Here is a 21,764-nt window from a genome sequence, read left to right as displayed (position 1 = left end):
TACCTTCGTTGTTCTCATCCTCGGTTGACTTGGCCGATTGTAGCTTCGCGCTCGGTTGCTTCGCTGCAATCAAAATTCGCAGCTGGCACCGTATTCGTCTTTCTTTTTCTCTTTTCTCTCGTTCCCATTTTCTTTTCTCGTTTTGTCTTTTTCCCTTTTACTCGTTGTCTTTCGTTCACTTTTCTTTCCCTTTACGTTCTTCGCTTTTTACTTCTCTCTCGCTAAACTCGCTCTTTTCCAGTTACCCGTATTTTGGCTGCCTAGTCTAGTGACCCGTTTCGGTTTCCATACCGCTTGTCTTTGCGTTTCTTTTTCAATAACAACAACGATAACAAAAAAGAGAGAGAGAGAGAGAGAGAAAAATTGGCCCGAAAACCGATCCCACGTTCACGAGAACGTCCAAGCAAGCTCGTTGCCAAATCAAACGTGAATCGTTTGTAAATTTCTGGCCGCTATCGATAACCGATAGCTACGCCGAGTGATTAATTAATTATTTTCACGGTAGCTCACGAGCCGTGATTGGGTTGATATAGTCTGCGTGATCGACGGCCACGTGTCTCGAGACGTTTTGCGATCTTATGAATCGCGACTCTGAGAATGTATAGGACGTTTAGGCTCGTATTAATATAGAATCTAGGATAGCTGTATATATAATTAAGCGTTTTGTCACACGTTCACATAAACGTCGGCAATCAAAGTAAGGAATAAAGATGGAGGAAAGGAAAGTGTGAAGAGTTCACAACATCGACAAGACTGAACAAAGAATGTACACGTTATGGAGAAATCAGTGGTATAATTGGACGTATAAGACAGACGTAGTGAAACAAAATGTTATACATACTTATATATGGTACGATTATACGAGTCACGAAGGTGAGAGACATGGCGGTGGTGGTGTGAAAACGGAAGGTGAAACGTGACGACAGAGCGTGTGCGGTATTAATGAGACCAGATGTATGATGACTATAAGTAGCACGATCAAAGAAAGAAATAAAATCGCTAAACACCTTTTACAATACTAACAAGGGGAAGAAAAGATCATGAGAAAAATGGAAGTCGATAAGTACGAATCATCTGGAGCGTGATACGAGCGTGAATTTCTTCTTTCATCTAAAATGTGATTATAATCATTATTATTATCGCTATCAACATCGTCATCGCGTCTATTTAAATTTCACATTACACGTTTTTCCACTTAATTCACCGATCGCGTTTTCAATGCGTATTTCTCTATAAGCGTCACCGCGTAGCAGAGAACGCTCGTAACGTGAAAACTAAAATGCCGTTCGCAGCGTATTTCTACGTATGAATTTCGAGGCTATGGTACGTTAATCGCGTCTCTAACAACGTTATTCAACCCGGCGATTCAGCGACGTTGTTGCAATAAAAACGCGGAACGCGTCACTATTTTTCCCTCTTTTTTTTCTCTTCTTTTTTCTTCTCTTTTTTTTCTTTTTCACGCTCGCGACTGCTGATATGATTCTAACGAATTTATGGAGACAATTATGTAACCTTTAAACAGCACGGTATGGATGCCTGAGGAAATTTATCCAGTCATCCTTAATCAGGTTCGTTGGTCGTTTTAGTTTCTTTGTGAAAACCGCATCGTAGATTTTTTCTTCTTTCTTTTTCTGTTAAAGCACTCTGCTGCTGTTTTATTTACTCAAACACCATACCGATATTGAAACTATGCGACGATTTAGCTAAGAGACTAGATCGTACTGATCAAACGACTGACTTTTTCTAGATCGTGAACAGAGTATGTATATATAAACGGAGAGTTAAATAATAAATAGAGTGAACTTACTCGACGTCGGCGGTGGTTGCGGAGCTCGACGAACGACCGTATGCTCCTGATGCGGCCCAGTGTACTCGTGCCATGTGTACGTGCTCCTATACTCTGAATGGAGCTGCTGCAATACAGAATCGATGCGGCGAGTTATTACAAAACGATAGCTGAAATATCGCATAGTAGATTTCGTGGATCTTTCCCTTTAAGCACCGCGAGTCGTGAAATAAAACTTCCACCTCTTCTTCGTTTCGCACACTTTGTTGCGTTTTTCCCTTCGACGCTTTCGACACCTATGACATTCACCGATCCGATATACCTTTGAAACACCTAACGATATAAAGATCGAATCGTCGAACTCAAAATCATTGGGAGAGGGCAAACGTTTGAAAAGAAAGGCCGGGAATTTGAATAAATAGAACGATCCGTTACGTCCAACTTGTTAACCATGTCGTGGCAGAGTTAATCCAGTACAAACGGTAAGGCGATCGATAAAACGATTTGCCGATTGTCTGTGACGATCGAAGCATAAGTTCGGCCCCCTTCGGTGTTGTATATCGCGTGTACGATTCAACTTCGGATATCTGGATAGACTTTATATTTCCCTGCGACAAGTAGAAACGAGAAGTCAATCGTATCTGCTGTTGGCGAGAACGTTCGAACCTATGCACGTACAATCGAATACGATGACAACGGCTATTGATTCGCAGAAGTGACCAGAAACGACTCCTTCCTTCCTTCCCTTTCGTTTCTTTCTTTTTTTTTTTTTTGTTTTATTGTAAAAAATAGAGTTTCCATGAATGTCGATCAGTTTCTCTTCGATGAATATACGACGCTGGTATAAAAATAAAACGTTAACGCGGCTTCGTAAAGGTTGCAATGAACAAAGACAGAGGACAGATCAAGAAAAAGGAAGAGAATTATAGAAAAAAAAAAAGAAAAAAAGGAACGACGCCACTTTACCGGCGCGAAGATTTCGACAAACGTCAGAACGTTTTCATGGACCGTGGATAGGCGAGGAGAAAAGACGTTTTCTAAAAGGCATAAGAGGAACGGGGATATATTTTATCGCATTAGCAGGCAGGTCGGTAAGCTGTCTCTTTCCGCGGGATTTTATAAACCTGACAGATTTGTAGCGGCGTCGCTAATTGCGTTGTCCTGTTTTTTCAGAGTTGATTGATTTAGTTACTTAACCCAGATACTGTCGGTTCTATGTCCGAGAACACGGAGGTGACAACGTGATCTGGACACGCGTACCAGCGCGTATGGTCAACCCGGCTACGTTCTCTAAATATTTTCATTCGTTTCCATGCTCATCTGTCCGACCGGACTTTTTCCCATTAACAAGGAGCAAGTAAAACAACGACCACGATCGCCGTTGTTGTATCTTCAAATATTGTACTACAGAGCCGGATAACAGTAACCACGTTACGCATTTCGACATTTCCGAAATAAAAGAAACCGATATTTAACGATTCGAGGGCGACTCGAGGAGCATGAAATATTTCCAACGTTGTGTATCTGGGCGTTCATTGTACCAATTAAAACATGCTGCAAGGTTTCGATAGATAGACAGACAGGTCGATGCATGGGGCTTCCATAATCCATTTGCAAAAGCTTTAGGCTCATATGTCTATCGCGCAGCGAAATAATTATTGTAATTTAGGCCGAGATGGTACCGACGTCGTGCTAATCTATTTGTCTTTTTTTTTATATAGATTTCATAATATCTTGTTACAAAATTGCTATCTCTTCTTCTGTTGTATTATCAAAGAGTATTGGACCTCGGGACACGATATTTACGCATCGGTTACAAACCGCATTTCTCCCGTTGGATTTCGAAACAATTTGTTCCGGTGTGGTGTACGTGAACGCAAAGCAGAGGAGAGGCGCGATCAAAAATGGATCGGTTGATTTAAAAGTATAGCGTCGATGCAGAGCGGAAAAGCAGCACCTACGACTAGTGCGGTGGACTGCCGTATTTACGACCGTCTATCGATCCTTATACGTTCATTTATTAATGCCGATGTGGGGCACTGTTAACCTTTTCGTATGTCGCCGCGCCCACGCCACGCCACGCCGCTTCGCCACTCGCCCTACCACGCGAACATTTCCATAATTTCGTCCGATCGCTTACAAAGTCAACGATAAGCGGAATTTGATGACCTACTCCGAAATTTTCAATCGACGTCGCTCTGATCGCTAAATACCGATAAAAGGTAAAATTTAAGACGCGAAAGTTTCTTATTTGCCATAATAAAAAAAGAATGAAAAAGGAAGAATAAAAAGAAGCGAACAACGCTACCTCCGTTGTTGGTGGAAACTAGTTTCGCGAAGCGAAAGAACTTCTGTTAACTTAATCACGATGTAGACGATGGAGAGTCTCCCAGCGGAGGATTCGATCGACTTCGAATCGTTGAAAACTCGTAGATCGCGGAAATGAAAAGCAGGAGCGGTATTCGAGGAAGGGAGGACAAAATCAAAAGGTCGATGTGATTGTTCCGATGAAATTAGATAGCGGTAGTCGGGCACGAAACACGCGAAGGCCCGCGGAGTAATTGTCGTTAAAAGTCGCGTTTAACGAGATAGCCGGTTAATTGATAATTACGCCGTAGTACAAAGAAAACTGCACCGAACGATGTCGCGTGTGCAATTAATAGAGACACCGCTGTGAACGCGTCTCGTAATTAAAACACGAATAACTAACGAGAAATTATACCGAGCGCGCTCGAATCTGCGGACGCGTGCGAAAACGGAACGAAGACGACGAAGTCGGCCGTTTCGCGACTTCGATAATTGTCTGAAAAGTTGGCCGATTATACGCTCGTTGACTCGTCTCTGAGAGGAAATTCGTTGAGTCGGCGAATCATTCGCTTGCTCGAGGATTCGACGCAATCGTTCGACGACGGCGGCGACCGATCGATATTCGTCGAAAATAGATGAATATAAAATTCGCGAACTACGGCGTGAAGGCACCGGCAGTTCATTAACGAATCCGGGTGTGAATGAAACTCTCCTTTCCGCGAATACAACTGTCACCCCGGTGTTCTCGACCTCCTCGCGAAGGATCTTTTTCTTCTCCAAGCTTCTTCTCTTCGCTTCAAATAGGAATATTTCACGCGCTGCCGAATAGCGAGGAAATCCCAGAGGCTTCGACAGTACGTCGTACATTACGCTAAAAGCGATCGACAAATTCCATAAAGTTCGATCGAAAAGTGGACACGCGTTTGAATATTTACAGCTCTGAAAAGTTTCCACTCGTAACATATATTAGTAGAAAAAGAAAGAAAAAGAGGATTCTCCTATCTAGAAGTTACTTCGACGAATTCGGAGAACCAACTGCGAATGTTACGTACCGAGAGAAATATAAAACGAGGTCGAACGATGTTCCAAGTCTTTCGTTCGCGTATAGTAAAAAGATTGTTGGTGGTATTTCGACCAAATAACTTTCGAATCGGCAATTTAAACTTTTAATTACTCCTTCGTTTTCGTTACTCGAACGTCAGTGGTTAGGAGGCAAGCGGATATTCGCGAGAGAATGTTCGAAAAAGGCGCACTGCTACACGCTGTCAGCCGACAGATTGACGAAAATGTTGCGCGATTCCTCGGTCGGCGAAACGACATCGCCTTTTTCGCTCCGTTCGCGTCTCTCGTTTCACGAGGTAATTTCCAAGCGATCGAAGATTTTTCGCCTCGGCGGAGTACGGAGAGAAATCCGTTTTTCCAACCGGCTGCATGCCGATGAGACGTCGAGATGACATCGTCGAGAGAGCGATCCTATCTCCTTTCCCTTGTAGCTCCTCTTTCCTCCCCTGGTTAGACTTCCAAGACAATTATCGTTCTTCCTATATCCCAGCATGGCCTCGCTTATCACTCTTCGATGTTTTTATTAATCAATTTTTTTTCCACGTATTGCTCGAGAAGAAATTCGTCTCGAAATTGTGGTGAAAATTTACGAAGAATACGACGACGATGATTCCTGCATTCGCGAAACCAGCAACTTCACGACGAATGACCTAAGCAAACACTCGGCGCTATGAGAAAGCGTTAAATTCATACTCGAAGGACTCTTTTGGTTTGACTATAAAAAATTGAACAGTCAACAGACTGTTGATTGAAACGAGCCCGGTAAATGTGACATCGCGAGAACAGAGTACGTTGAACGGTTGCTTTTTGTTGTTATTATGATCAACAGCACGATCGTCATCGTCGCGATCGGTGTCAGTGAAGTGAACTCGAGGATTTACGAGCCACTCGTTGCGATATCCGACTGCTCGGAGCGTAGCCCGTGACACAGCGGGTCCTCGAAGCGGTTTAACGAGGAAACTCTTTCGCTATTGCAGTTTTGCTTTCTGCTCTTTCTCGTGTTTGCTCTCGCTTGCGTTTCAGAACTTACTTGTTCGAAGAAAACGAACGATTCAACATGCAGTTTCACGCGGACGTATTTTTAATTTGTTATTTAATTCATTTTTATTACACGACTCGAAAGAATCGATCGGTGGAGTAAAGTCGTGCAATTGCGTCGAAACCTAGCGTGGCCTGCACTCGTATTGACAATCTTGCGCGACCTCATTTTCCTATCAATCGTAGGGAATTCGAATAGGGCAAAACAAATCGGAACGGGAAACACCATGGCGCGGAAAAAATTAAATTCGCTTGCTTGAAATTCAGATGAATCCTGCTAGACGAAGATGGACGCGAAAGGACTCGCAGGATGAGCGAAACACGGCGCGCAGTGGAAAGAAAAATTGCGGAGACGTGTTAGTGACGAGGCGGAAATAACGATGCGAAACCGTGTCAGGAAGAATAATTAAAACTGTGGAGAACACGACCCCGATTGTGAATGAAAAGACGAACGAGCCGGGAAAGCATCTACGCTGCGTCTGAATAGTAAATAGTAACTCCTCGGACGATTATTAATGTAAGTGGAAGGATCAGCAAACAGAGTCGACGGATACTGATCAAAGGGAGGTAGCCCAATGCTTGTTCAAAGTTGAAAAGACAAACATTTTGCAGGAGTTACGAAGCGTAAGATCGAGTCTTGTCCTTGTGTAACTTGCACGTAATTCTTATCAGAGGAAGAAGAAAAGAAGAAGAAGAAGACGAAGTGGAACAAGATGTTTCATGAAGTAGATCTACCTCTTGACGAAGAGAGGAAAGAGAGAAACGTACGATGGTCGAAACTTCTTCACTGTGTGTCGTGCCGCATTGGCGACATATTTCGCAGACTAGCGAAACGGTTTCGTATCGCTTGCCAAGAAAAGGAATCGAAAATATATAGCAAGTTTCTTGCAACTATGTATCGTTTAAGACAATGTAGTGTACAAGCGTGTAAAGGTAGAAGACTACGAAATAAAATATACAGTCGATTGATGCATCGATGCATATATATAGCGTTGAATGGAATATTCTATAGAAACTAAACCAAGGCTAAGGACTATATATATGAAGTCGATGCTGCCCTAGCTAACCTTTCAGGTGGTTCTTGTCTTTGTAGATTTCTGTCAATTCAATCTGAACCCTCGCTGCTCGCCCTATATATCGTAATCCTTGAAAACCTCGTACGTTAAGGGTCGATGGAAGAGGTAAGATAACAACGAATTCTAATACTTGCTAAAACATCCCCCAAACTAGAGCGATCGTTTGGTATCCTCGAGTGCAAGCATAGGGGGGAAATTCCCCTAATTCTCTCCGCCCAGTAAACAAGATTCCATTGTGCAACGTCGCACAATCAAAATGCTTCGTATAACGCGAAGATCTTCGTGTATTCTCGGTCAACGAAAGGAGACGTTTCTACCCTTCGGTCTTATCGTTTTATAGCATCCGATAGAATCAAGCAAACTTACACAAACGAAAATAAAGAAGATGTTGTATCTCGTAAATCTTTTGATACATCCGATTCGACCAAACGTACTCCGTTTCTCTTAGCAAGTATGGGGAAAAAGAAAGGAAACGAGCGACGTCTTGCAGACTTTGAAGAGAACGAAATGCCAGCAAGGCAGGACGATCGGTTGCGCGTCGCTTGCTAACCGGAAGAAACGGAATACGACGAAAAGGAATAAGAAAGAAATGAAAGGATAGGAACTGCAGTGTAGATAGTGACGTAACAGAGACACGGCCCTTTGACTTGGCCGGTTCCGACCTGTACAACACGGTGCAACATGCGGCTTATCAACACGATTGCGCGTTGTAATCTATGCTCAGAGGCATATGGCCGAGTAGTAGGAGTCAACGTACTGCCACTCGCCGACCGGCTACGCCGAGAATATCGACGAAGGAGAAACAGTGGCGCAGTGCCGGTGTTCTCCTACTACTTCGACCTCCTGATGCCAGCTGCATGCAAGCGGCGAAATACTGCGTGTCAAAGTTGAATTCATCGTGACAGCTTGCATTCTTCCATGGGCTGCTCGTACGTTCTTCGTTTTCGTTTCGATACTCTACCCGCGGGGAGAGCTCGACTTCGTCTCGATTAAGATTCTCCTGCCGGACATGGACGAATTTCGTCCAAAAAGTTTGGGAACGTTAACGTTGATAGGATTTTGAATATTTGATGAAAATAGAGATCCGACACGAGTCGAATAAGAGGGGAAATTTCGTAGTTCTCTCTTTTGGAGTGGCGAGCAATTATTTCTGGACAAGATGATAACGTACGTACGTATATCAGGGCACAGTCTTTTGGGGTTAATTTTGCCTATGAAAATAATGAATCGAGTACACGCGAGGCCTAGTTCCACAGAAATTTTAGTAGTTGAAACGCTTACAGTCGGGTAACCCGATTTCTATCACCCGCTATTTATCGAAGTGCTTCCTCTTGCGAGCGCGGTTTCTTCAAGGTTTACGAATCAACCTACGTACCCGCGTATTTTTATTATATTTATAACCCATTTTAAAAATATGCCACGGAGATATACCGTTTTCGGCCAGTGAAAGATAATTACAAGTCGTTTGAAAAAAAAGCGATTATTTCAACGTGAATGGTTGTTTCGAAACGTCAAGCAAAGCAAAAGAGAAGCATTCTTCCCGGGTATTTTTACCCTTCCGTTGTTGCGAACGAGGCTTATTATCCCATTTACCGTGACTGGCGAAAGGGTCGTTTCGCGAACCCTTCGTCTAATTTAGCCGGCGTTGCGCATTGCAGCCGTAGTCGGGCGACCAAGTAGTAAAAGTCAATGTACGTCCGACAGAAGAATGGTGCACGTGATAGTGCATATCGACGAATGAAGAGTGGCGCAGTGCTGGTGTTCTCCTACCACTTTTCATGACGCTCGGCCACGCGAATTGTTAGACGATTGTACCGGAGGTGACGGGGCGAAACATCGTTCGAACTCGATGCGATGCACTCTGAATGCCTCGTTCCTTATCTTCTCGATCGACCTTAAAACGTCCGGCCAGCACGGCAATTCGCCGTAGATACGATTTGACAAATCGACGATAAATTTCCATAAGGCTGAAAGAAAACGAATGCATCGTATAATTTCATGTAACGTACGCGTTCGATCTGTTTTACGAAGAATCGACTTGTGGACGGTATTAGAGCGAGCTCTGTTACAAATTAATCCCACTAATGGCATAGTTCGTGTTGGAAATATAGCAACAACGATATTTTTATGTCCATCACGAGACTATAGCTCTAATTTGAAATTAATCATCATTCTTTTTCTTTTTAACTTAATGTCGTTTTTTCTTTTAGTCATCGTTCTAACAGTCGTACTAACACGTCCTAGTTTCTTAATTCGACTTTCGTGGAAAGAACGTTGCAGCGTTTTATTAGTCGGCAAGGTGACCGACGAGCGTATTCGTCGAAAAATCGATACGCCGCATCTTTTTGTCATCGTGTCAGCGAGTCGGTGAACAAATGGTGTTTCTTCTGACTGAGATGGAAGAGACAGGAAACAGACGTCGTTACCGAAGAAATATTCCAGTCGTCGATGCTACCCCGTGTGTTGCGATTTCACATTAAACTAATTTCATCGCGCAATCGGCTACCAGAGCGTAGAAGCACAGTCGATGCTCTACTTTGGAACAGAGACAGAGAAATAAAAACAGATGTTTATCGATACGATAGAAAGAAGTTTTGTTTTTTATCGAAAAGGAGTGATGCCGGGAAACAACCGGATGACGCTAATAGGAAGACGTATCTATACGCTTTTCGAAGCTGCGCCAGCTTTACAGCCTTCTCCTTGTGATTAATTCCCGGATAAAAGATGGTATACGTTCGCAGCCGTCTACTTGTTCACGCAATTGATTACGATCTAATGAAATGTGTAATTACCCAATGGGTATAATATACTGTTCAACTACCAGCTATTAATTTGCCCGTCTTTGCCTCTTTTATCTCTTTCCCTTCTCTTTCTTTCGTTTCATCTTCCTTTCGTTTCTCTATTGCCTGCTCTTTCTTCGCAGAACAAATTCACGGTCGCTCGTTAGAAAACAAACGGAAGAGGATTAGCATTGATTCGCCAGAATACATTTCCTCCCGAGCGCAACTAATCAAGTTTGCCATCTTAGTCGAGCTTGTTGTTCGGGATTTATACGATTCCTACCGTGATCGTTTCGACTATAGATTATAAATCGCTGTTGGCAGCTGTTTTATGAATCCCGCAGCACGAATGCTATAGAACTGCCTCGTTGAAAATTTCGTACGTCTAATACGAACGATCATAGTAGTTTGGTACGTGCTGTTATCGCGAGAAGCGGTGGGAAATGGGACAGGAACGGCGAACCGTCGCGTCGCCGAGAACACGGCAATTCTCTAGTTTCGAGATTTACGAGTCGCGCCTTCGAGTAAACCGCAATGCCAACAAACCGTCTCCCTTTTCACCCTTTCATCCTCGCACGCGAATTAATCCAAGAGACGTGACAGCCGACGCGTTTCACCGGCGTGTCGTTTTCATCGGCCGTAGAGAATAATAAATTCGAAAAAAGATAGAACAAAGAGTGACAAAGCACGTATCAAACTATATCCGCTTTAAAACAATTGGACGAACTTTATCGCGAATATTCGCGCGTATTATCGTTGATCCATTTGAATCGTCAAACGAATGCTTTAGGGACGAACTACGTTCGAAGGTATTCCAGACGAATTATTACCGTTATTGCTAATCGAACGATATTGCGAGTTCTAGGAATGGTAGGAATTATCTGTTCGACGAGCAAAGTAGATTCGCGAAATAATTTCCGTGCAGACGTATCCCCGTCGATCAATGTCCAACTTCGTATTGTTCGTTCCTAACAATGTGCACGCGGATGATTGGTTCCTCTGACCGATAATCCGTAATACGTATTACTTATCGAACGTACACTCGTGATTTCCAAGTATTCGATAATTTTTTCAGCTATTTTGCGTGACGAGAGAATCGGCTTTTTCTCGTGCAAGAATTTACCAGGATCGTACGTGGATAAAGAAAGAAACGGGTTTAGTTTGGCGAGAAACTTTCATATTCGAGTAAGTCGCACCCTCTTTCCAGTTGAAAATCGAACCAGCCTTACCGACACCTTCGATTCCCGAGTACTATTGCGCGTATTTGCGTGGCTGCGTGCACCTCGTAAATTTCCACGGAGGAATTGTTCGAAAGTCGTCGAGTTTCTTGTACGCGAGATGCACGGGATGTCTCGTGGAACTTGAATTGTCATTGTAGCAATTTGAGATACGAGGAGAACTTTCAACGCAGTATTCCACGTGTCTATAATTCCATACTGTGTCAGCCACGCGATTTCGTGTTTGATCTTTCGTTGTCCCTTTCAAAGGAGGAAATTCGTTTATTTGACAATCGAGTGGTAAAAGCTAAATAGTAAAAGCGAAGTAAAAGTCGATACGCCGGCATCGATTTCGATATTGAGGAGGACATCGTGTACCGCGCTACGGAAACACGTGTTGTCTCGAGCGTAGACGAATAAAAGGAGTTCGGTTTTCGAAGGAACGATCGATAAAGCTATAAAGCGGTTTCCACGGACGAAGGCGACGGAAACAAAAGTCACGCGTAGTAAAGCCTAATCGAGACCGGTTCGGTGAAACAAGCGCTACCAAGCTTTGAAATTCTCCATTAAAGAAAGAACGCGTAGAATTAACCTTGAATAGCTAGAGCAACGGTTGAAATAGCGCGAACGCGACTCGCAAAATCTACTACGATTTTTGTCGATATTTCATAATCAGTGTTACGTAAATATCATTCTTGTATGGCGAATGAAACTGCTAGAAGAGAATAAACCATCGAGTTTTAAGCTTAGTCTCGATTAGGAAGATCGTCGAGCTCGAGTGCTAGCCAAACTTTCCTCTCTCGTCGGATAAAATCGCCGATCCCTCTTCGCTAAATCTCCGCTATACACAGAGATTTCGATACGGTGATAACATCGATCGTCGAGATAAAGTATACGGCGAGGCAGTACCGAGAGAATCTGAATACCAAACTATAATAGCGAGAATCGACGAGGAAGAAACTCGGCAAGCTGTTACTTTTTTACCTTTGTGATCGAGCTACGGCTCTTTCAAAATTCTTGATCGTGTATTTCCGGAACCGACGGTTCCCTTCGAGTCGTCTACATCGTCGAGGATCGTATAATACGAAAAAGAGCCACTCGATCGAATCCTTCTTCTTCCAATACCTCTGACAACCTATACTACTCCTTTAATAATATCCCCTACGAATAGGAGACACACACATACTCGTTCCAAGAGATACGACATCGATCCAAACGATCGAAAACTATCGTACGTTAGTATCGGGAGTGCTGTTGCTTTGGTATTATCGAGAAACAGCCTGGAGGGAACGACAAAGAATAACCGAATCTCTGTATATCGTACACCGATACCATTGACGTGTACTATTCGAGAATATTTGTAAGCAGGGCTCTCGTATCCGACATCTTCCGGCGAATCTACTCTGTGAAAATATCGTTAGAAAATCAGGAAGACGATCCACGAACGATGCAACGATCTTCCGGTCAATTTCTCTCTCACCTTGTCAATTGGCATTGAAGGGCACGCACGACAGAGGTTCCAGAATGAACCAATCATGAGGCCGCGGTGTGTGGGGCAGTGGAACAGTAGTGACACACAGCCGCTGCGGTAGCGACGGGGCCGTTTAGACGACGGGCACGGTCGTCAGGCCAGGTTGATTTCCTCCCGAGGACGTGGCTCCTCGGCGTCGACGATGCGGCTACACTTGCTTCACTTCCTCCTGCTCCTTCTTTGCTTCTCGCCTCTCACCTTCGCCTCTCTTCGCTGCTCTCCTCTTCTCCGCCGCCGCCACCTCCACTCTACCACCTGCTCCTACCTCCTCTCCTCGTTTTCGTTCTCTTCTTCTTCTTCCTCCGGTGGCTATACTCCTGCTGCTTCTTCCTTCAAGGCAGTATTCGCGAACGGTGGTCGGACGTCCGTCTTGTGGCCCGTCTGAACGTACGTGTGTACGAGCGCACGAGGATGGTAGACGAGGCAGGCGAGTACGAGCGCGAGCACGCGCGCGCGCGCGCGCGCGAGTCCAGTGAGTGCGTGCGCGCGATCGACGTAGAGCGCCGGTGTGCGAGTCACCAGCGTGGCGATGCCGATAGGGAGAGATTGGAAAAGAAAGAACAGAGAAAAAGACATGACGTATGAGCGTGTCGTACCAGCAGCGAAAAGGGAAGGAAAAGGTGTTTGCGCCGGCTCGTCCAAGGATGCGGTCTCCTTCAGGCTTGGGCTTTAACCCTTTGCGCTAGTACGTCTCTACCCGCAATCGCAATCGAATCGAATTCTGCTACGTTACTTTCCTGCTATCCACTCGATTGGATGGAATTTCAATCTTGTAGAGTAGATTCGCGAGGATGGCCTACGTCGATCTTGCCGGTGACTAATGCAAAGGGTTCGCTCGTGATAGTTCGTGGCTAAAAAGGATAGGGTGTAAGACCGGTAGGCGATATTCGATCTACGGTGCAGTTTAAATCGAATGGTCGAAAGCAATCGAATTAAAGAGGGAGGAGCCGGCTGTATTTCTTTCCATAGAGTACGATAACAATGAGCTGAAAGAAAGAAGAAAGAATCGCGTACGCGACAACTTTGTTTAAAGTATCGTCGGAGTGACGATCGTGCCTCGGAAACGGTCCGAAAGGGAAGGACAACGACCAGGGACCAGGGACATTGGAACGGATTAAACGATATGGAAGGGAAGACAAATGTAAGAGAAGGAAAGGCGAAGACAGGAAGCGGAAGGCAAAGTAGGGCTGGGTCGTATTCGAAGCCTACCACTCCATCGTCTCCGTCGTTGGGGGTTTTCCGCTGTCTTCCCGTAGACCGATATATTCCTGCTTTCCTCTTCTTTCTCAACTTTCACCACTCTCCGAGGACAGTTAAACTCGTAACCGTGATTCGGTGATGGATCGCGTACCCAAGAGTATTATTGGCCCGGCGTGATGTTCACCGGCTGAAATTCACCGCATCCGGAAGTAATCTTTTCGCGTGCATACGTGCGTGCGTGTTGGTTACGCGCGGGTGTCTATGCGTGTATGTCGTGTACGGATGTGTGTATATGCGCGAATGTGTATATATTGTATATTATATGTGTATATAGCGTAATGTATTACAAGCGACGATGCAAAGTAACACTCGGACGCGTTGTACGTACGGAATAACGAGACGGAGGGCAGAGCGAGAACGGAATCGTGAGAGGCACTGGTCCCAACGTCGCACCGATCGCACCGACGACTTTGCGTAGAGCGCCGCGTCGCCGGCGAGACGGCTCGACGGTAGAAGGGGTTGCCAGAGCGCAGGCGCCCAACCGGATCGGGTCGATAGTCCGCAACGTTACTCCCTGTTTTCCTCTCTCCTTCTTCGCTCCAGTCCCCTCTCTGTCTCTTTCTCTCTCGCTCTCCGTTTCGTATCGCCTTTCTCTCTGCAATTTCTCTTTCTATCTACCATGTGGCTATCTTCGTTTCTCCTTAGATCCGACTTCCAACTCTCTCCCACTTTTTTAGCATTTTTGCGATTTTTCACGTCGCTGTCTCCGTCTCCCGCTATATTCCTCCTTATGTGCCTCTTTCTTTTCTTCCTGCTCTCAGTCACCTTTGTTTTTCGCCCCGTGTATCGCCAAGGTACACTCCCTTTTGGTCAACCTGTCTCTTTCATCCCCCTACGAGCACCGTTACCCTTTCTGAATTTTCTTCCCGTTTCTTCTCTCTTTCTTCTTTGCGCTTCTCATTTACTTCGACTATCGCTTCTACGTTTCGACGTTCCCCACAGCAACGTATAAATTTTCAAAATGCTCTCTCAACCGTGACGAAAGCCATGCCCTGCAGGATCTTACCCTCCTACACCGATAATAGTCCTGCGGTCCTTACTCTCGAGATTTATCAGATGAGTCTCGGTGCTTTAATACGTACACGTGTACGTGTATTTACATCATTTCGAAATTGCCCCTTAGCCAGTGTCTCAGAGGTTTATTTTTATACATTTTCCCTGTGCAACATCGATTTACCGATCTGATCCATGCCCTTTTCGTCGCAACACAAAATCTGTGCAAAAAGACTTTCAGAAAGTAGCTCGACTATAGAGAGATAATGGCACGCTGGTACCCTGAACACATTTCATATTTGTCGATGCATCTTCCACGCTGTTCCGCAGAGGATTTCCTGCGTAAAAATTCCATCGTCTTATCCTGACGTGCGCGCGAGATTTTCTCGTTTTTCCGCGACGATTCCCTTCTTCTTCTTCCTCGGTGGCTGTCTCCCACCCACGCGAGCGTTAGGCGGCACTCGATCGTGCATCTTTCTCCCCCTCTCGACTGTTAGTCGTCCCGTTCGCGTAGCCGGCGCCGCTATGTCGGGCCAGCGTCGCGACGCTGCTAACCTTCCTGCGGATGCAGATATAGGCGCGTTTTGCGGCGTTCCATGCTTCGACCACCGCTTTTGATACATACTTTTACATTGTTCGTTTTTCGACTAAATTCCTCCGTTTTGTATTTTTGCTTTTTATTATTTTCCTCTTTTTTTTTTTTGGTTCCCTAATTTCTAAAAACGGCACGTGCATGATTTTCTCTATTCCTCGATGTTTCCTCTCGATTTTTTAACGGGTGAAAGACAATGGAGAGAACAGGCGCGGTTGAAATTCGTACGGTAAGTTTTGGACACGCAGCCGGGGATATGGGTTACGAGGGGGACGCTGATTGTTCGAATAGACGAATAATGGTTCGGCCGATGCGCGAATTGAAAAGGGGCGAGACACGCTCGAGGGATTCGCCGCGATCCGCGGATCGTTTTCGATATTGTGTCCGCCAGTGTACAGCCGTGTCTGGCTTCAGCCGACTGATTCAGCCGACTATCGCGTATTGTTTGAATAAGGAACAACGGGTTTATGGCTGCGGGAAAGATCTAAACCGATAAGATTATTAGGCGCGATCCGAAGAAACCCTGGCAGATTCTGTTCAAAAGATAGAAATAAGTATCGTACGCTCCGAGGCAAAAAAATATGAAAGAACGACGGAGAAAGACGAGTACCGGTATCATTTGCGAGATCTTGCGCTACGATTGTGGTACCGCGTAGAATTTTCTATTCCGATCCCGACTCGACTCCAGTCCATCGTGGCCATTACCTGTGCATCAATCATACCTAATCGACTTCTAGATATCGTTTCAACCTTGAGAAACTACAGCTCCGCAAACATTGCCAACATCACACGTAGATACGATTCGACTTATCTCTTGAAGGGATGATCGTTACGTAACACCACGTAATATATCCTGTTTAGCCGTGAAACACTTATTTTCGTTGGCGGGAGGGACACGCCTGCCAACCATTCCCGAGTAGCACGTTTCCATCGACCCGGACTCTCTTTCCCAGCGATATTCTCCGGCACGTAGATATTCCTTCGTGTGCGTTAAATAACATATCCATGACCTAAATAATCCTGAATTTCATCATCTTCGATAACCAGACGCAGAATGTTAGACGTCGGCTCAAAAAAAACCTCTCGGTAGATCCTCTCTTATACGTCGTAGTATACTCGTACTCGCGAATGCAGGACTGCAAATGGAAATGTCTCGTCTGTCTCTCGAAGGAAGCGTATCCTTCTTCCTGCCGCGAATCTTGGATCAATCGTGCAGAAGGCCGATAGAGGGTTAACGCGTCTCAAATTGTATTCGGAAGAAGCAATCCGAGCGTTCGTTTAAGCAAAGTACGAATCGAATTTAATTGATACTTTTACTCTATCTTTATTTAATAGGTAATTATTCTAATTTTGCAAGTGAATACCACGCCGATAGAATTGGATTCGACGCGTCTATAGAGTAGGCAGTAATTTCGTAGAATCGTCAAATTGGTAAGTACAAAATTTGAACCAACGATAATTGGCTGACGAATTTTCACGGTTAGCGCGTCTACGTGTACTCTTATCTATCCTTCGATCGGTTTCTTTGAGACGTCGAATTGCTCCGTAATTAATTCGAGCTGCGGCTCGGCCGCAGCCACGCGAAGTGGATGGAAATTGTTAAAGAGCGAAGCTTTAAAAGAAAAAAGTAGATAAAGTAAGGACTAGGAATTAACCGTTCGCACTCGACTATTCCAATCACATTTTCATTAGATTCTCCAGTAATTTTAGCAATTCCATGAAATCAACGATTTCAACTGCTGATGAAACTTACAAGTGCCTCGAATTGATCGCACTCGCCGTTTTAATCCTACAGTCTCGCGGAATATCGAATATCTGTTATTTCTACTGGATCCTGAACATTGAGAATCTTTGATTCGAAATGCACGAGTGTGCGGTCATAGATCGAAGAATTAACGATACGCAATTATCGCGAAATTCCTGCAGACATGATCGAGAGAGAAAAGTAAGTACGTACGGCCGACACGCGAAATTTATACTTACCTGCGGTATTAATATATTTAGTTCCACGCGGCCGCATCGTATAGCGTGCAAGCTACAGAATAAAATGTTGATTTTTATATTCGCACGTGTACGTACGTACCACCATCTACTTGCGACTATGGAATACAGGCACTGGTGAATCGCGTATGCGGCCACGAGTTTTTCAACTTCCTACGTGTTCTTAAGGCTGTGTGTGCCTAAAATTGAACTCCATGTAGAGACGAAGATTCAAACTCTAACGGCGGGGGCTGCAGTTGTCAGATACAGCGTTGATCGTTCCTGCTATCGTCAAAATTATTTTCCTCGGGAAAAATGAATATGAATCTCGAGCAGCTTGCTTCTCATTCTATCTTTTCTTTCTCAGCAAACAGATAATCCGCGCACGTTGCTCCAAACAATTGGATACGTTTTAGAGACAATTAGGTACTTAGCGTTTCGTTACTGCTCCTTAGAATCTAAAAATTGCCACGAAGGAAACAATGTTCTAATCGTTGCATTTACGTCTACGCTCGTTGTTCGGCTATGACGCGATATAACAAAAGGATTATCCGATCTTTGTTTCCGTTTGATCGTCACGCGAACAGCCGACTGATCGTGGCTAATTACTGTAATTGCGCTGAATAGGGAAAAAAAGAAAGGAAAAGAAAAGAGAAAAAAGGGAGTACATCCAGTGTCCTTGACAACGCAGCAGAAATATACCGAAGGAGGAAAATTGTTTTGTGAGAAAAAAAGTGGGAAAAAAGGGAAAAGAGAATAAGAAAGAAAGCAAAAAAATGCTTTCGCGTGGAGCACAGCCTCGCATTGTTGTTTCCTAAAGTTCCCATCCTAAGCAGGTAACCGGCCTAATTTTCGTGGTTAATTAAAAGGAGACGAGGAGACGCGCACGATACCGGGAGCGCGACGTTTTTTCATCCCGGGAAATTTCAGACGGATGGGGGGAGCAGGAAAAATAATGAAATTATAGGACATTATGATATCCAACAAAGAGCACGTCGACGGCTCGATTTAATTCTCCTCCGCGAGAATCCTACCACCGGTAATCACCACGGCTCGTTAAAAATGAGCCGAGCCTAGAGGCAGCGTCTATGCAACCGCAAGTGGGTTAATTAAAATCTTTAGCCAAGTATCGTACCGGTGTACGCCTATTTTGCAAATTTATCGCCGATCAACTAGGGGAGTTGATAAAATCCTTCGGATAAACTTCCTCCGAGACGTCTCTGCCACGACCAACTAGCAAATTTTAATATCACTCCGAGCTTCAAGAAGCAACGAAGAGCACGATAAAATGTAGAATAATTTAAGAAGCGTTTCTACAAATTCGATCTTACGTCTAAACAATATTAATTCGAATCGACTTATTTAGAATAAAGTTATTGCCGAGAAACGAAAGGACTTAAATTTACGTAGCTCTAGAAGCAATAACGTGCTTAAGATACACTTGTTTACTTCGATAGATTTTCTTTATTTACAACGTAATGTAAATAGATCCCTACCATAGTTTCGATGAAAGTAAAGGAAGATCGATGAGTTAATGTATATAAATTTCGAAAAAAAAAAAAAACAAAAAAATGGATTTGGGTTAGTCTGACGTTCAAGTACAGAACGCAATGTACGTTGATGTTAATTTCATGTTGTTCATGCGCTGTGCTGTTAAGTGGGTGACAGCCTTTAACAGGGGTGCCGGTCGGAGAATAGAAGAAACGTTTGGTCGACACGCAAAGTTCACTAAAGCATAACGTTGAACGTGACCCAGCAGCACATATATATACACGCGAGTACCCTGCGCTTGCCGATGATAAGTTACGCTCGACTTCCGCTTCCGTTCACTGCATCCACGTTCGGTCGCACGTACGGCACCTGCTCGAATTGCATGAATTACATCGCATCCAATGCACGTTGGTGTGAAATAGAAAAAAGAAAAAAGGAAAAAATAGCAGTACGCCATATGCCGTAAATTTATTTGCGATGCTTTAACCATTCTCTCTCCCTTCCCTCCTTTTTCGTCCGTCATCAATCACAATAGCAAATGTCAATCGCACATAGACGTTTATAATTTATTCCATTGGTCGGTTGAATTCTCGACGATCGGGTCGTTAATCAGGCACGAAATTAATTTTAAGCATTCGATGAAATTAGAAAAATAAGGTGTCTCCGGAATTTGTTCACATATGTAGGTAAGCCAATACGGCTTTGCCAACTTCTACACCTACAAGACATAATAGCAAGTGGTTCAAGTGGACTGCAGAAGTGGAATTGGTGTCGTCTTTTGTTCTCGCCGAATCAGCACCAACCTCTTTTTCTTGGCATTCTTAGAAATCAATACGTGCTTCCTAAGTTTCTAATACACGGCAGGCCTATCGCTAGTCTATAATATTATATACACGTTGTTTGACACGAATCGTCGAGTTTCTTATTACAGGTACCTAAGCGGACCGGTTCTTTCAAATTTAGCCTAATGAAATAATTCGACGATTTCGTGTCTTCTATCTTACATGATGGAACGCTTATTCTATCCGTGTGTCTAGATCTGTGCGGATGTATACGGCATAATGACCCTCTCGTAGTTAGTAGCAATGGGGCCACGCAAACTTGGAACGTGTTTAATCTGTGTAACATGTAAAGGAAGGATCGTATAGGTGCTAAAAGGGTAGAACCAATTCGACTGTTCAAAGGATAGGAGAGGTAAAGGGTATACAAATGCAAGGCCCGTGAAAAAATAAAACATTCAACTGATGTATTTTAAGAAAGGTTATTTTTATATATTGTCACATTATACAGTAGGATTTTGAAAAGTTTACTTTTTCGATATTCGCCGAAATTCGTGTTCGCGGAGCAATACATCGTGTGAAATCCCTCGTGATTGCGGATTGAACCGAAAATGCGGATAGAGACCGATAGCCATCCTTCTTCTTTCAAGGAAATTTTATCACGTACCAATTCGAGTGTTACCAATGATAATGGAACGTATCATGGTATCGTTCAGTTTCTTTACAAAAGACAAAGTATAAAAAAAGTAAATGGTTTATATCATATAAAAAGTACTAAAAAAGACAAACTAATGAGAACATTTTGCAGATAATACCTAAATCAAATTTATATGTCTACGAATTTAAAATGCAACGTGCTGATAAAAATACGATATTTAAATAGAAAGAATAAGAAAGACAAAGAAAACGAATCGGTACGAGATAAGCATTTACCAAATACACCGCCGTGCCGGATGAATAATTTATCGCATCCATAGAAGAGAAAAATCCGAATATCGCACGTATAAGTTTGAAGAACGCCAGGGAAATATGTAAATTACTCGATCGTTTCGGCTTGGCATTAAATCACAGGAGGAACTTGAAATGAAAATTGCATCGTGACCGGCACCAAAGCATGCTCGTACCGATCGATCGTTGGAACTTGCAACTCATAACACTTCGACCATGCATCAGTAAAGGTGAACAAACTCTACGTGTTTCGACTCGAGACAGCTACGCCACATAACCTACTCTACCATTGCGACTTTTCCAATTTTACGCTTATATTTCGTTCGTAGAGATAAACAAAATATAGTAGAAAGAAATATAATCGAACATCGAAATTAACTTTAATACTTGTAAGAGCTCGATCGTATTAGTATCGAGATTTAGCGTAGGTACGAAATATTTCACATCGAAGACGCTCGTGTCGCTCCCGACTCGATCGCAATATGGCCGTTCATTTCGCAAGGAATTAACGTTTCGTTTCGCTCACTCACCAGATATTGCTTGCAATGTCTTTTATGCTTAACGGTGCAGCGTTTCTTCTTTTTGGAGGCACCCGTGGTCAAGCCGTTTCCGGGCTTTTCTTTATGAGGCGTCGACAGGTTTCCCTTGTTCGCGGGCATCGCCGTAATCTTCGAGTCCACGGAAATTGGGTCGTTTTACCTGCCGACGACCGTCGAGAACAGATCCACCGTTCGGTCCACCGACGAAAGTGATTGATAATGCTCGAAACTTCTCTCTTCTCCGTATATAGGATGCACACGTGAGCGATAGTACATGTGTACGTATAGCTACTGGATATGCGCAAGGACACTGGACTACCCTGAGCTGATTATTCGAGGCCACGCCTCCCGTCTTCCGACCTTACATCGCAACAACCGCCCCTTT

At 44.0% G+C, this 21,764-nt stretch overlaps 1 protein-coding gene across 14 annotated transcripts in view; it reads right to left on the bottom strand.

Moving 5' to 3' along the window:
* Positions 1-21,716, bottom strand: part of LOC138182898 (proteoglycan 4) — a 44,807-nt gene extending 23,091 nt beyond the window's left edge. For 7 of the 14 annotated variants that reach the window (XM_069119268.1, XM_069119274.1, XM_069119277.1 and 4 more), the window contains exons 1-3: positions 21,371-21,716; positions 1,808-1,913; positions 4-63 (exon numbers count right to left, since the gene is read on the bottom strand). In XM_069119268.1, the coding sequence (XP_068975369.1) occupies positions 4-63; positions 1,808-1,913; positions 21,371-21,499 (295 nt within the window). In that variant the 5' untranslated portion in view covers positions 21,500-21,716. Of the gene's footprint in view, positions 1-3; positions 64-1,807; positions 1,914-12,746; positions 13,179-14,006; positions 14,486-21,370 lie in introns of those variants that run through there. The other 7 variants (XM_069119280.1, XM_069119281.1, XM_069119271.1 and 4 more) reach the window with 6 other exon arrangements.
* Between the last annotated feature and the right edge of the window lie 48 nt (positions 21,717-21,764).

The sequence above is a fragment of the Bombus flavifrons genome, chromosome 8 (genome assembly GCF_040668555.2).
Source record: "Bombus flavifrons isolate JBK064 chromosome 8, iyBomFlav1_principal, whole genome shotgun sequence".
NCBI lineage: Eukaryota > Metazoa > Arthropoda > Insecta > Hymenoptera > Apidae > Bombus > Bombus flavifrons.
This window is presented reverse-complemented; position numbering and strand designations above follow the sequence as displayed.